At 39.1% G+C, this 13,102-nt stretch overlaps 1 protein-coding gene across 1 annotated transcript in view; it reads right to left on the reverse strand.

The window, feature by feature from the left end:
• MYBPC3 (myosin binding protein C3) overlaps positions 1-13,102 on the reverse strand; it is a 127,681-nt gene that overhangs the window by 21,216 nt on the left and 93,363 nt on the right. The window contains exons 27-28 of the mRNA XM_075065346.1: positions 12,857-12,945; positions 1,543-1,738 (exon numbers count right to left, since the gene is read on the reverse strand). Coding sequence (XP_074921447.1) covers positions 1,543-1,738; positions 12,857-12,945 — 285 coding nt within the window. The remainder of the gene's footprint in view (positions 1-1,542; positions 1,739-12,856; positions 12,946-13,102) is intronic.

Here is a 13,102-nt window from a genome sequence, read left to right on the forward strand (position 1 = left end):
AGGGATAGCTCAGTGGTTTGAGCATTGGCCTGCTAAACCCAGGGTTGTGAGTTCAATCCTTGAGGGGGCCATTTAGGGAACTAGGGTAAAAATCTGTCACGGGATTGGTCCTGCTTTGAGCAGGGGGTTGGACTAGATGACCTCCTGAGCTCCCTTCCAACCTTGATATTCTATGATTAATAAGTATAATAACATTATCCACACTTTATCAGCCAGTAAGTTTCTGTGGGAAATGGTTCTGTCTGACAGCTTATATTTTTACATGTAAAGTCAATTCTACAGTATGAGATGTACCAAATATTGAAAGGAAAATACTTAGTATTGTCATACAGGAGCAGAGCATGCCTTAGGTCCTTTGTGTTTAGAACCATTAGGTGCTCACTTCTGCCATCTTTATCCTATATATATCTTAAAATTTTTAAAATTTTCAACAATATGGAATAAGCTCCATATTCTCAATTCTAAATAGTCAGAAATTATATTAAATAATAACAAATAAAATTACACATTCCCAGAAAGATATTAACAAATTGAGGAAATTTAAGGAGAACAAAAATGATCAGGTCTGAACGAAGTGATTTAACCTTTCCTCCTAGAAAAGCAAAATGTGTATATAATATGGCTAAGCAACATTTTACTCTTAAAATATTTGCAGATGATTAATAGCAAAGATAAATTATTATTTTATATTATTAATATTTAGTATTATCATTATTTAATATGTTACATAGAGCTATAACAGAATTCTTGCTGACTATGATATATATATTAGTCTGTGAATAGTCTTCCAAGAGAATTTATGAAAGTGTCATTAAAATGAGAGTAGAAATGTGCAATACAGAACAATTCTGCACTGGGCTACAAGAGATGGACTGTCTTAAGGCTTGCTTATGGGATGTTAATCCGCACCAGAGGGCTGTAAATCCTAGTGTACCATTAGTGTGTTGTGTACTAACTGGACTTGTGGACACCACTGGCACCCACTAAACATTCCATAGTGTGTGTTAAGGGAGTTCTGTGAAAAACTACACTAACGTACACTAGGGAGCTTTTCGTATGTGCCAGCAGGGTCCACACATGCCAGTAAGTCCATGACATGCTCCAAAATTTACACCCACTGGTGTGGACTAATGGACCATGAAGACAAGCCCTTAGCTGATCTAATAGGTCTGTCCATATCTGTCTGCTCTAATTGTATTAGACAAGTATTCTCTGAATTCTTTTACAAAGTTAGGGTAAATTCACAACCTGAATGAAGTGGAATCCTCCTACTAATGTATTAGAATCCCTCTCTAACTCTGGGAATAGTACAATAATACACAGACTGGTCCCATTATTTTTTGCATTTACAACCCCTGGGTGTAGAAGGATCGTGACACCAGCATACTAATTCCTGGATTCATATTTCCTACCTGGCTATAGTAAAATCATGCACAAGCCCACCAGGGCTGGGATCCATACTTTCTACTTCTGTGTGCAGAAAGATACACATACTAATTCCACTATTTTAAATGTTGAGTTTTAAAGTCACGAGTTTCTTACCCATTATCTGCATGGTAACAGCAACCTTATCATTCATGTTTTCTATCTGAACTTCCACTTCATATGTCCCTGAGTGGTGATGCTCAGCCTTTCGAATGAACAGGATAGTGTCTGTCGTGCTGTTCCGAATTCCCACCTCTTTGGCATCTAGTGTTTGACCATCTTTTGTCCAAGTGACTTTGGGTCTAGGTTTACCCTGCAGGAAGAAAAGAGCATGTTTATTCTCTGAACAACAACAGATTTGCTTTTTTCAGGGTCTTTTTTTTTTTTCTTTTTTGGTCTATAAAAATAGAAGAATTAATTTCAGATGCTGTACTGATAGATGAATGTATGATTCTTTGTCTGCTTCCCCTTTTCCTGGGCCCCTTCAGATATTTCTCTTCCATCCTCATGGATGTCATAAACAGATAATTAAGTATTAATGTCTCTTTTACCTGTAAAGGGTTAACAAGCTCAGTGAACCTGGCTGACACCTGACCAAAGGACCAATCAGGGGACAAGATACTTTCAAATCTTGGTGGAGGGAGAGCATCTCTGTGCTTTTTGGGTTGTTCTTTGTGCTCTCTTGGGATTAAGAGGAGCCAGTCATGCAACAGTCTTCAATCTTTCTGAAACAGTCTCTCATGTTCAAAATAGTAAGTAATAGCATAGAAGGTGGAATAGTCTTTTTGTTTGTTTTCTTATTTGCAAATGTGTATTTGCTGGAAGGGATATTTTACCTCTGTTTGCTGTACTTATACTTAGGCTAGGGGGAGGGAGTCCCTCTGGTCTAATGTAAAGCTGAGACCTTGTAACACTTTTCCATCTTGATTTTACAGAATAAGTTTTACTTTCTTCTCTTTCTTTAATTTAAGCTATTTCTTTTTGAGAACCTGATTGATTTTTTTTTCTTGTGTAAGACCCAAGGGGATTGGGTCTGAACTTACCAGGGATAGGTAGGGGAAAGGAGAGGGGGGAAAGGTTAATTCCTCTCTGTTTTAGGATCCAAGGAGTTTGGATCAGTGTACCTCTCAGGGAAAGTCTGGGAGGGGGAACGGGGAGGGAAAGGTTAATTCCTCTCTGTTTTAGGATCCAAGGAGTTTGGATCAGTGTATATCTCAGGGTAACCCAGGGAGGGGAAAATCTGGGAGGGAGAAGGAGGGGGAATAGTTTATTCCTCTTTGTTTTAAGACCCAAGGGATTTGGGTCTTGGGTTCCCCAGGGAAGGTTTTTGGGGAACAGAAAATGTACCAAACACTATATTTTGGTTGATGGCAGCATTATCAGATCTAAGCTAGGAATTAAGTTTAGAGGGGTACATACAGGTCCCCACTTTCTGGACGCTAAAGTTCAAAGTGGGAATAAGACCTTGACAATGGATCAATAGCACCATGTTCTGACTGGGAAATGGAGATATAACACCCCCATTTTAACAAAAATCATTCTGGGAACAAACACTGACAAAAGGCTGAAGTTACCTTCTTCTTTTAGATTCATTAGGAGAGCTAGCTATCTCAATGCCCCTTTTCTTTGGAGGATGAGGAAATTGAGAGTATGTGGAAGATGAACAACAGAAACCTTCATGTGTTTTCTGTTGAGACTGTTACTCCAGCTACTGTTCCTCCCGCCAGTCCCTTCTCTAGTTGCTTTCAAGGCCTTTCAGAAGCTCTTGCCCAGAACTGCAGCGTCCTTGGATCTAGAATTTTGGTAGTCCAGGACAAATCACGTAAACTGTTTGATATACTACACTCCAAACAGTCAGGTACAGTGGCTGTGCCCATAAATGAAGACATTCTGGAGCCAATAAAAGATCTATAACTTACACATCTATTAATATCAGCCACTTCCAAGACAGCTGATATTTAGCCCCTCAAAAGTGCTTGGGTGCTTTTTTTAAATCCTACATTGCGTTTCTTATTGTTTCTGCAGCTTAAGAAACATCCAAACAATTTGGCCCTCTAAAGTACATCCCTAGAAATAAAGATTCCAGGTGCCTAGAACTTCTGGGCAGGAACCCGTATTTATTAGGCACATTACAATCCACAGTACTACCAGGTTTGCTGATTAACTGATTTATTCACCTGGGACAACCTGGTCTCCTCTTCTTGATCAGCTGCTTGAGGACACCAGAAGTCAGTCCAAAAAAGACAGTCTCACAAGGACAGTTGGTGGCAAAACACTCTGGCAAGCTATCTGAAGTGGCTCACGAACATGTGTGCCAACATCATAGCAGTCTGTCAAGAACCAGGGCACAAACCCCCAACTGGTTGTATGTTCTGTAATTAGATTTCACCAATGAAGAATGAGGTGTGAACTCCTCAAGTACTATACCAGACTTAACATGGAGTCAGACAGTTAGGCACTGCGGTCTGTCTTGCCACCCAGGCAAGCCTACTTTGTGATAGATGTTCGCTTACACCAAAAATCACATCAATAGTCAGGTTACTTCCAGTCCCAAAAGATCAGTCACTTATCCCAGGTCAATTGTACCTCAGATCTCAAACCAAAGACAATGCTTGTAGCCAATCCTATAATAAACTAACTACAAATTTATTAACTAGGAAAAAGAAAAGAGTTCTTTACAAGATTAAAGCAAGTAAATGTACACATACTAATGAATTACAGTCTTGGGTTTTAAAAGGTATAGAAGCTGCTGTAATATGCAACCTCTAGACGTCTTTTAGGGCTAACCCACGCTAAACAGCTTGGGGATCAGTTGCTTAAGTTTATAAATACTGCCCTCTCCAAATTCCAAGCATTATAGTGATGCAGTTCCTTCTGGTCAGGGATATTTATTCCATTCCCCCAGAGTTCAATGTATGATGGAATGAGGGTTTGTGCATGTCCCCTCTTCATGGGTCTGGAGGGAACAAAGTCTTTTGTTCCTTGATGTTCCACAATCGTTTCTCTGATGTCCGCACGTCTTCTTTTGTTGGGCAGGAGATGATAACTCTAATGAGAAACTAGTATTTCACATGTGGTAAGGCTTCTCTCCTGACTGTGGGGGTTTCCAGCTTCATAGCAAACACTTTTATAGTTACAAAGCAAACACTTGTATATTTAGGGTGACCAGATGTCCTGATTTTATAGGGACAGTCCCGATTTTTGGGTCTTTTTCTTTTCCTGTTACCCTCCCCTCCCAATTTTTCACATTTGCTGTCTGGTCACCCTATGTATGTTACCTTATAATGTGGGATACAGATATTATAAGTGATATTAGTGCATGCAGCAACTCACAAGCATTTCATAAAGTCTAAACACATTCTTAGAAACTTAACATGTATTCTAAAAATGCTAACACTGGTTTCCAGCTATGCATCTGTAAGTGTTCAGTGAGGCTTAAGCGTGTTGGCATGAGCTGGTACCTGGTCTGCCAACATCACATGCTCCTTTCAGGCAGCAATGAATGCCTCTGACAAGCTGCCCTCTCATTTACCATTGCAGTAACTATGGAAAGATTCTCTGAGCTACAGTCCTCCAGACTTCTCAAGATGCTGCAGAAGCACCATCGAGGAGTAGTGCTTTGAAGGTCCTGAGGTCTTTAAATCAAGATGATTCTCTGCTTACTCTGAGAGACACAAGAGCATCCTTTAGGTTTTCTTTCCACTGCAAGGAAGTTCTCTTTTCGAAACAAGTACCTTCAGGCAAGGATCTGGCCAGAAACTATACATCTGTTGAGCCACTTGGGAAGTAACCATGCTATTCTAGGAATAGGATCTTTACTCTGTTCTCTGGATCATTAGCTGTTGCAGTAGATTGCCAGCAGTAAGTCTGATGGTCAGGTTGAGACCCTTGGACTAAACCATTTTACAAATCTCTTCCATTTTCTTCCCTATTTTGCAATGCCTTACTTCTCCCTGCCATGGAATAGAATCAGCTCAGACCAGTGGATTCTCAAAGTACCAGACAAGATTTATTCATCCTGTTGCAGTCCATAATTGCCTCCCTCCCTTTCCATCCCATTTCAGGGTCCCTTCTGAGGATAAACTTGAAAGAAAAAGTCGCCTCGTCCCTTTAACTGGGAGCGATGGAAGAAGTTTAAAAGAATTTATATGAAAAGGGTTCTATTCCTTTTAGTTTCTCATTCTCAAAAGGAAGGGGGGATTAAGTCTTATCATGGATTTTAGGCATTTGGTATACTTTTTTTTACTCATCTTAAGTTCTTATTGTGCATCCTCCCCTACCTAGATGTGCAGGACTGGTTCACTGCTCTCAGTTTAAAGGACACATATTTCCACACTACCATCTATCTGTTTCATAGGAAGTACCTCCGTTTCATAGAATCAACAGTATCAATATTAGGTCTTTCCATTTGGTCATATCACAGCTCCAAAGGTCCAAATGCTCAACAGTAATAGTCCATTTCAGAACAGTGGAAGTCCACATATATCCCTGGTGATTCAAGGCATATCTTTTCAGGATGCTTCATCAGTTCAGGAAATTGTTCCAGTTTCTGAGTCTCTGAGATTACCAAAATCAACACTCATGCTTACTGAAATACTGGAGTTCAGAGGCACAGCCTTAAATTGCAGCCTAGCCAGCGGATTAGCCCAAACATATCTCCAATACTCAAATATGCCCATAATAAGACAGGTTGGGCATGCTAAGGATCCTGGGTCATGTGGCTTCATGCATCTATGTGACCTCTCTGCTCCCCACCCCCAAAGGGTGACTAAAGGGGAACTATGTTCCACCTTCACAAAGATAACCTGGACATTCAAGTAATTGGTTCATTAAAGTACTCTCATCTTTGTTCCAATGGACAAACCAGAGATGGTATGCAAAGTTTCCCACTTCACTCACTAGTGCCTCAGAGGGAAGGGGTGCCAGTTGCCTTCACTCAGATGTGAGGTGTTTATCCAAGATATTTAAGGCACAAAGAATCCTTTCTACACTTAAAAGTTTGGGAGCTCAGAGCAATCCAGTTTAACTTGCAAATCTTTCTTTCCTCAGTTGTATTTTATCGCTCTCAAGATCTTTACATATAATTCCACTGCCATATATTATGTCAACTGGCAAGGTGGAGACTTATTTAAAGAAACTTATAACTTTAAGGGGAAAAAATTATCTTTTGGACTGAAACATTTCCTATTTATTATTTACCAAAACATTTAGGGCCAGGTCCTTGGCTGGTTTTCCAACCTGTTTGCAAAATGGAATAGCTCGAAAGGACTAGAGGAGGCAGAAGATCTGTCCCTAAATTTTTTTGGTAAATAACAGCCATGAGAATTTTAGCAGCTTTTTCTGGAAGTTATACCTAGCTCAAAATAGAAACTTACTATGGAAGTGTCCTCTTAGTCATAAATCTAACTTAGCAGTTGCTGTCGTTATAGTATGGTTTAGTAGGCACTTTTATTATAACCCCTTATTTAAGATGCTATAGTTGCTAATGAAATAGGGCAAATGTTTGCACTGTTGGTTTTCATATCCTGATACTCTATAGACTGTGAAAAGCATGAACCCATAGAAGGCATGTTCCTAATTCATATCCCAGAGGATTGGATTTCTGTAATGAGCAATATCTAATCTTGGAGGGAACAGTGAGAGGCAGAGTAGGTGGATGGCACACCAGGAGCTTTACTGGAGGGAAATAAAGAAGTGATTTTTTTCTAACAATGTTTTTTAGATACTAGCATTCACAGATATATGATGGGCAGGAACGCAGCTAAGGAATACCCTGAGTCCCCACTAATAGCACATAATACTCCTTCTAGAATCTGTGTAGTTAATTTTGGAATAGAAGTGTGCTAACCACCTCCTCTTGGCAGGATGCCCCAGAAGATTACAGTCCTCTATAAGAAAAGGCATGGTCTACTAATTACTTGGCTTTTGCCCTTCTCTAGCATTTTTCATCTAAGGATTTCAGATTTCTTTACAAACATTAATTCAGCCTCATAATACCCTTACAAGGTAACTAAATAGTAGAATTCACGTTACAGATGGGTAAGGCTGCAATTTTGTCACGGAAGTCGCGGATTCCATGACTTTCTGAAACCTTCATGACTTCTGCAGCTATCGCAGCTGGTGCGGCTGACCCTAGCGCCACCCAAGCAGTATAAGTCCTGGAGGCAGCTGGAGCAGCGGCCCGGGGAGCGCCAGAGCAGGAGCGGTCCCAGAGGCGATCGGAGCAGCAGACTTGGGGGCGACCCTGGAGGCTTTTGGGAGAGCAGTCCCCACGGGCCTCGGAGCAGTAGGCCACCGGGGGCAGACAGCCCCCACTGCTGAAGCAGCCCCCCCGCCAGAGCAACAGAGCCTAAGAGCAAAGATTTAGTCATGGGTATTTATAATAAAAGTCATGGATAGGTCACTGGCTGTTTTTGTTTATTGCCCGTGACCTGTCCATGACTTTTACTAAAAATACCCGTGACTAAATCTTAGCCTTACAGATGGGTAAACAGAGGCCCATAGAGAATAAGTGATTTTGACAAGGTCAGAGACTCAGTCATAGGAATAGAACACAGGATTCTGACTTACAGTGCCATCAGACAGTGCTCCTCAATTCCTGATTGTGTCTTCTATTCACAGAGGTTTAGCATTAATTCAGAGGCTTGTCTATGTACTCCAAATCTCTTTTTGCATTTTGAAGACTACAATCTTACCTGCTGAAGTGCTGCTTCTTTAGCAAGTACAGTCCTAATTTTTTTAGCCTGCCTGAAGAAGCTGAACCTCTCAATCTTTATTTGTATTTTCCATTTGTTGTTTTTTGTTTGTTTAGAAAAGGTGATAAAAATTGGGTATTATAGTCTAAATATGATTTAATAAGTTCCTTCAGAGCTATTTACCTTAGTGAGAGCTATAGTTAAGGTTGCAAATCAACATACGTTAAACTTGTTTTCACTTACAGCTTTATCAAGAATTCTTTTGAGTTGAAATTTTCCATTCTTGGTTTCAGACCAAAAAAAATGTTTTGTGGAAAACTTCGGCTGTTGAGAGTTACCACAGCAGCAAAATTATATGTTTTTTCAATTAAAAAAGGTTTTAAAGACTTAACAACAGTAACACAACTTTATCAGTAACAGTAACTCAAAATTGTCTGCCCTATAAATGTTGCATTCTGTATGTGGCTAGACATCAGTGAAAAAAATACTTTAGAAAGTTTAGAGGTGAGGGACTTGAGAAAGAACAATGGTAAGTATTTAATTTCATGGTAGTAGTGTTAAGCATGAGGCTCAGACATAAGGCATAAACTCCATATGTCTCAACTTTGCACATGACATATCACAGTTGCTCCAAATTTTTGACTTTCCACCGCTCATTGAATAGATACACCTCTATGCATATACACCCCTTTGCATAACCTGGAAACCACAAGCCACAACACATGCATACTGTACTTCACATAGATTTCACTCATTTGTATGTACAGTACTCCGACTTCCCATCTATCCCCAACATATGCACTTTATAAGTACATTATACACATTCTCTAACTTACTGAAATGATATTTTGCATATCTCTAACTTCATCCATCTGATGATTTCAAAACGCTTTACAGACCTTAATGAATGAATCTCCACAAACACCCACCCCTGACACTAAAGGAGTTTCATTTTCTTCATTGTCTAGATGAGGAAAATGAGAGACACCAAATTATTTGCCCAAGATCACACAGAATATCAGTGTCAAATCCAGAAATAGAATCTTCAAGTCCTAACTTCCAGTCCTGTGCCTCAGTCAGAAGACCATCCTTCTTTGTATACACTCATCCTGACATAAATCCACATACAAAAATATATGTTCGTTGGCATATGTGATTACTGTGATTGCTCATACAGTTGCAGAAAATGCAAGCACAGATAACCAATAAGTTTTTTAACTGTTCAGTTAATTCTACACTGTATAATTTCAAGTGCATGCACACAGTAATTGTATGTAGTTGCACACATGCAGTTTTGAAAATCTGCCATGCAATTTTTCACACTTTGAATACATGCCCAACAAAGCGCTAACATTCATATCCTCGCCATACATACAGATTACAAATGTAATGCATGCGCAGATACCTTACATGTGTATAAACTCTGAACACCTCTCTCTGCAGTCTTATTTGCATAGAGATGCTTAAACACTCATACTCTGGTAGTGAGTAGCCTAGCCACATTGTATAAATAGACTCCATACAAGCCACCATGTTCTTCTTTACACTATTTTCAAGGTGTGCATGAGGAGAAATAAGCTATATCCCTTTCCAGTGTTGTAGCTCTCCCCTCCCAAGGAAGAAGGAAGCAGGAAAGGAGTCACAATTCCTTCTGAATGCTTCTGAGTTAGCACAGATACATGCAGCCTCACATTCAGGGGTGAGCCTCAAGGCTTGGCTTTTCCCTCAATTGATTATTTTTATATCAGTGTGAATGATGACAATTATTTGTATAAATAAACTTTTGATATTGAAATTTGTGTAGATTTTTTTCTTTCCTTAAGATGTTTTTGAGTACTTACCTTTTTTAATTAAATGTAGTGAACATGATTGATTTTTGTTGTCTTTTTCTTTAATATTTTGTCCAAAATGTGAAATGATAAAAATACTATTGCATATTATTTATTACAACTGGAGCATGTAGCGAAAACTATAGGTAAGGTGGAATAAGCATTTATATTATAACCCCCTATTTTTAGTTGCTTGTCACTTTACGAAATTATCACATTTGCATTGAGAATTTGATTTTAAATGGTTCATTTGTTTTTCAGTAGGAGGAAAGAGGGAAACAATAATCTTAACCCATTGTTAATACCTCAGCAGCAGGGGGTAGAAATTTGAAGTTTGCCAAGCAAGTCCTTAAGGAAGTGCGATATTTTAATGTAATTTGGCAAGGTTATTTATTTATTTCTATTTAAATAATAAAAATATGCCTATACAAAGCTCTGGCACATAATTAATACTATCAAAAAGAGTTATAGGGGGTTAAAAATCTTACTTTAGATATGCGCCATTTTTTCTGATAAAGAGTGCAGTGCATGTGTATGCATGTGAAATTTGGATGGAGTAAAAGCCATCAAACTGAGGACATTAAATAAGACAGCACTGCCTCATCATATAATATCTTTAAATGTTCACTCACAATGTTTTAACTCTATTGCCTCGCATTATAGTGCATCTTTAATTGCATAAGCATAAGCTGGAATCTTGTCTTATTCATTGTGCAGATTGTGCAATGTATTGTGAATGACTCAGGGCAGGAACACTCAGTTTTAAATAACTTAGAACAAAAACGAACAGGAGGGACATACATAAAATTATTGTTTGTCAACAACAAAAAAATCCTTTGTGTTAAAATATATTTAAACATAATTGAATTTGAACTACCATATATATCTTAAATACATGAAGCCATATCTGGCTCATTGTTCTGGATCACTGTTATTTTGATTCACTGCTTGCTATCTGATCTGTGAACAGAGGGCCAAATTTTGCTCAGTTACATTGATATAAATTGGGAGTAAATACATTGACTACTCCAGACTTACACTATTGTAAACAAACATAAGAACAGCCCTACTGGGTCAGACCAAGGGTCCATCTAGCCCAGTACCTTGTCTTCCAACAGTGACCAGTGCCAGGTGCCCCAGAGAGAATGAACAGAACAGGTAATCATCAACTGATCTATCCCCTGTCGCTCATTCCCAGTTTCTGGCAAACAGAGGTTAGGGACACCATTCCTGCCCATCCTGGCTAATAGCCATTGATTGACCTATCCTCCATGAATGTATCTAGTTCTTTTGTGAATCCTGTTATGATCTTGGCCTTCACAACATCCTCCTGCAAGGAGTTCCACAGGTTGACTGTGCGTTGTGTGAAGAAATACTTCCTTTTATTTGTTTTAAACCTGCTGCCTATTAATTTCATTTGGTGACCCCTAGTTCTTGTGTTATGAGAAGTAGTAAACAACACTTCCTTATCTACTTTCTCTATACCAGTCATGATTTTGTAGACCTTCCCTTAGCCGTCTCTTTTCCAAAGTGAAAATTCCCAGTCTTATTAATCTCGCCTGATACAGAAGCTGTTCCATACCCCTAATAATTTTTGTTGCCCTTTTCTGAACCTTTTCCAGTTCAAATATATCTTTTTTGAGATGGGGCGACCACATCTGCACACAGTATTTAAGATGTGGGCGTACCATGGATTTATATAGAGGCAATATGTCCTATTATCTGTCCCTTTCTTAATTATTCCCAGCATTCTGTTCACTTTTTTGACTGCCGCTGCACATTGAGTGGAAGTTTTCAGAGAACTATCCACAATGACTCTAAAATCTTCCTTGAGTGGAAACAGCTAACTTAGACCCCATCATTTTATATGTATAGTTGGGATTATGCTTTCCAATGAGCATTACTTTGCATTTATCAACATCAAATTTCATCTGCCATTTTGTTGCCCAGTCACCCAGTTTTAAGAGATCCATTTGTAGCTCTTCACAGTCTGCCTGGGACTTGACTATTTTGAGTAGTTTTGTATCATCTGCAAATTTTGCCACCTCACTTTTTGCCCCTTTTTCCAGATCATTTATGAATATGTTGAATAGGACTGGACCCAGTACAGACCCCTGGGGGACACCACTATTTACCTCTCTCCATTCTGAAAACTGACCATTTATTCCTACCCTTTGTTTCCTATCTTTTAACCAGTTACCAATCCATGAGAGGACCTTCCCTCTTATCTCATGACAGTTTCTTTGCTTAAGAGTTTTTGGTGAGGGACCTTGTCAAAGGCTTTCTGAAAATCTAAGTACACTATATCAACTGGATCCTCTTGGTCCACATGCTTGTTGACCCCCTCAAAGAATTCTAGTAGATTGGTGAGGCATGATTTCCCTTTACTAAAACCATGTTGACTCTTCCTCAACAAATTATGTTCATCTATATGTCTGACAATATTGTTCTTTATTATAGTTTCAACCAGTTTGCCCGGTACTGAAGTCAGGCTTAAAGGCTTGTAATTGCTGGCATCACCTCTGGAATCCCTTTTTTTTTTAAAATGGCACCACATTAGCTATCCTTCAGTCATTTGGTACAGAAGCTGATTTAAATGATAGGTTACAGACTACAGTTAGTAGTTCTGCAGTTTCACATTTGAGTTCCTTCAGAACTGTTGGATGAACAAACTGAATTTGACCCAGTGTGAGGACTGGCCTAACTTGCTGCATTTCTCGGCTTTATTTACTGTAAACTATCCAACCATATAAGGCTACTATCACATTTGATTCTAGATTAACGGTCACATGAGCCCATCATTTTAGGAATCAGTGGCCAGCCAGCAGGGGAGCTTGGGTAAGGAAAAAATAATCTGTTAGATAAGCAACTAAAGAGATCCACGTCAAAACTGAATCAATCACATACCTGGAAGGGAATCACAATGTTGATTGTCTCTCCTACTTTCTTCACCAGAGTCTGCCGTAGATAGCGTGGCAGCCAGAATTTGGGACGTTCTGTCGATAACCAAAATATGACATCTGTCTTTATTTGAAATGTTAGGAAAATGAAGGAAAAACACCAAAGGAGAACAGAGTTTATACCTAACACTGGGAATCAATACAAAATGCTTGTGAGCATGAGAAAATCAGAGTGAAGACTACTCATGCAGTT

Source organism: Chelonoidis abingdonii, chromosome 4 (genome assembly GCF_003597395.2).
Source record: "Chelonoidis abingdonii isolate Lonesome George chromosome 4, CheloAbing_2.0, whole genome shotgun sequence".
NCBI lineage: Eukaryota > Metazoa > Chordata > Testudines > Testudinidae > Chelonoidis > Chelonoidis abingdonii.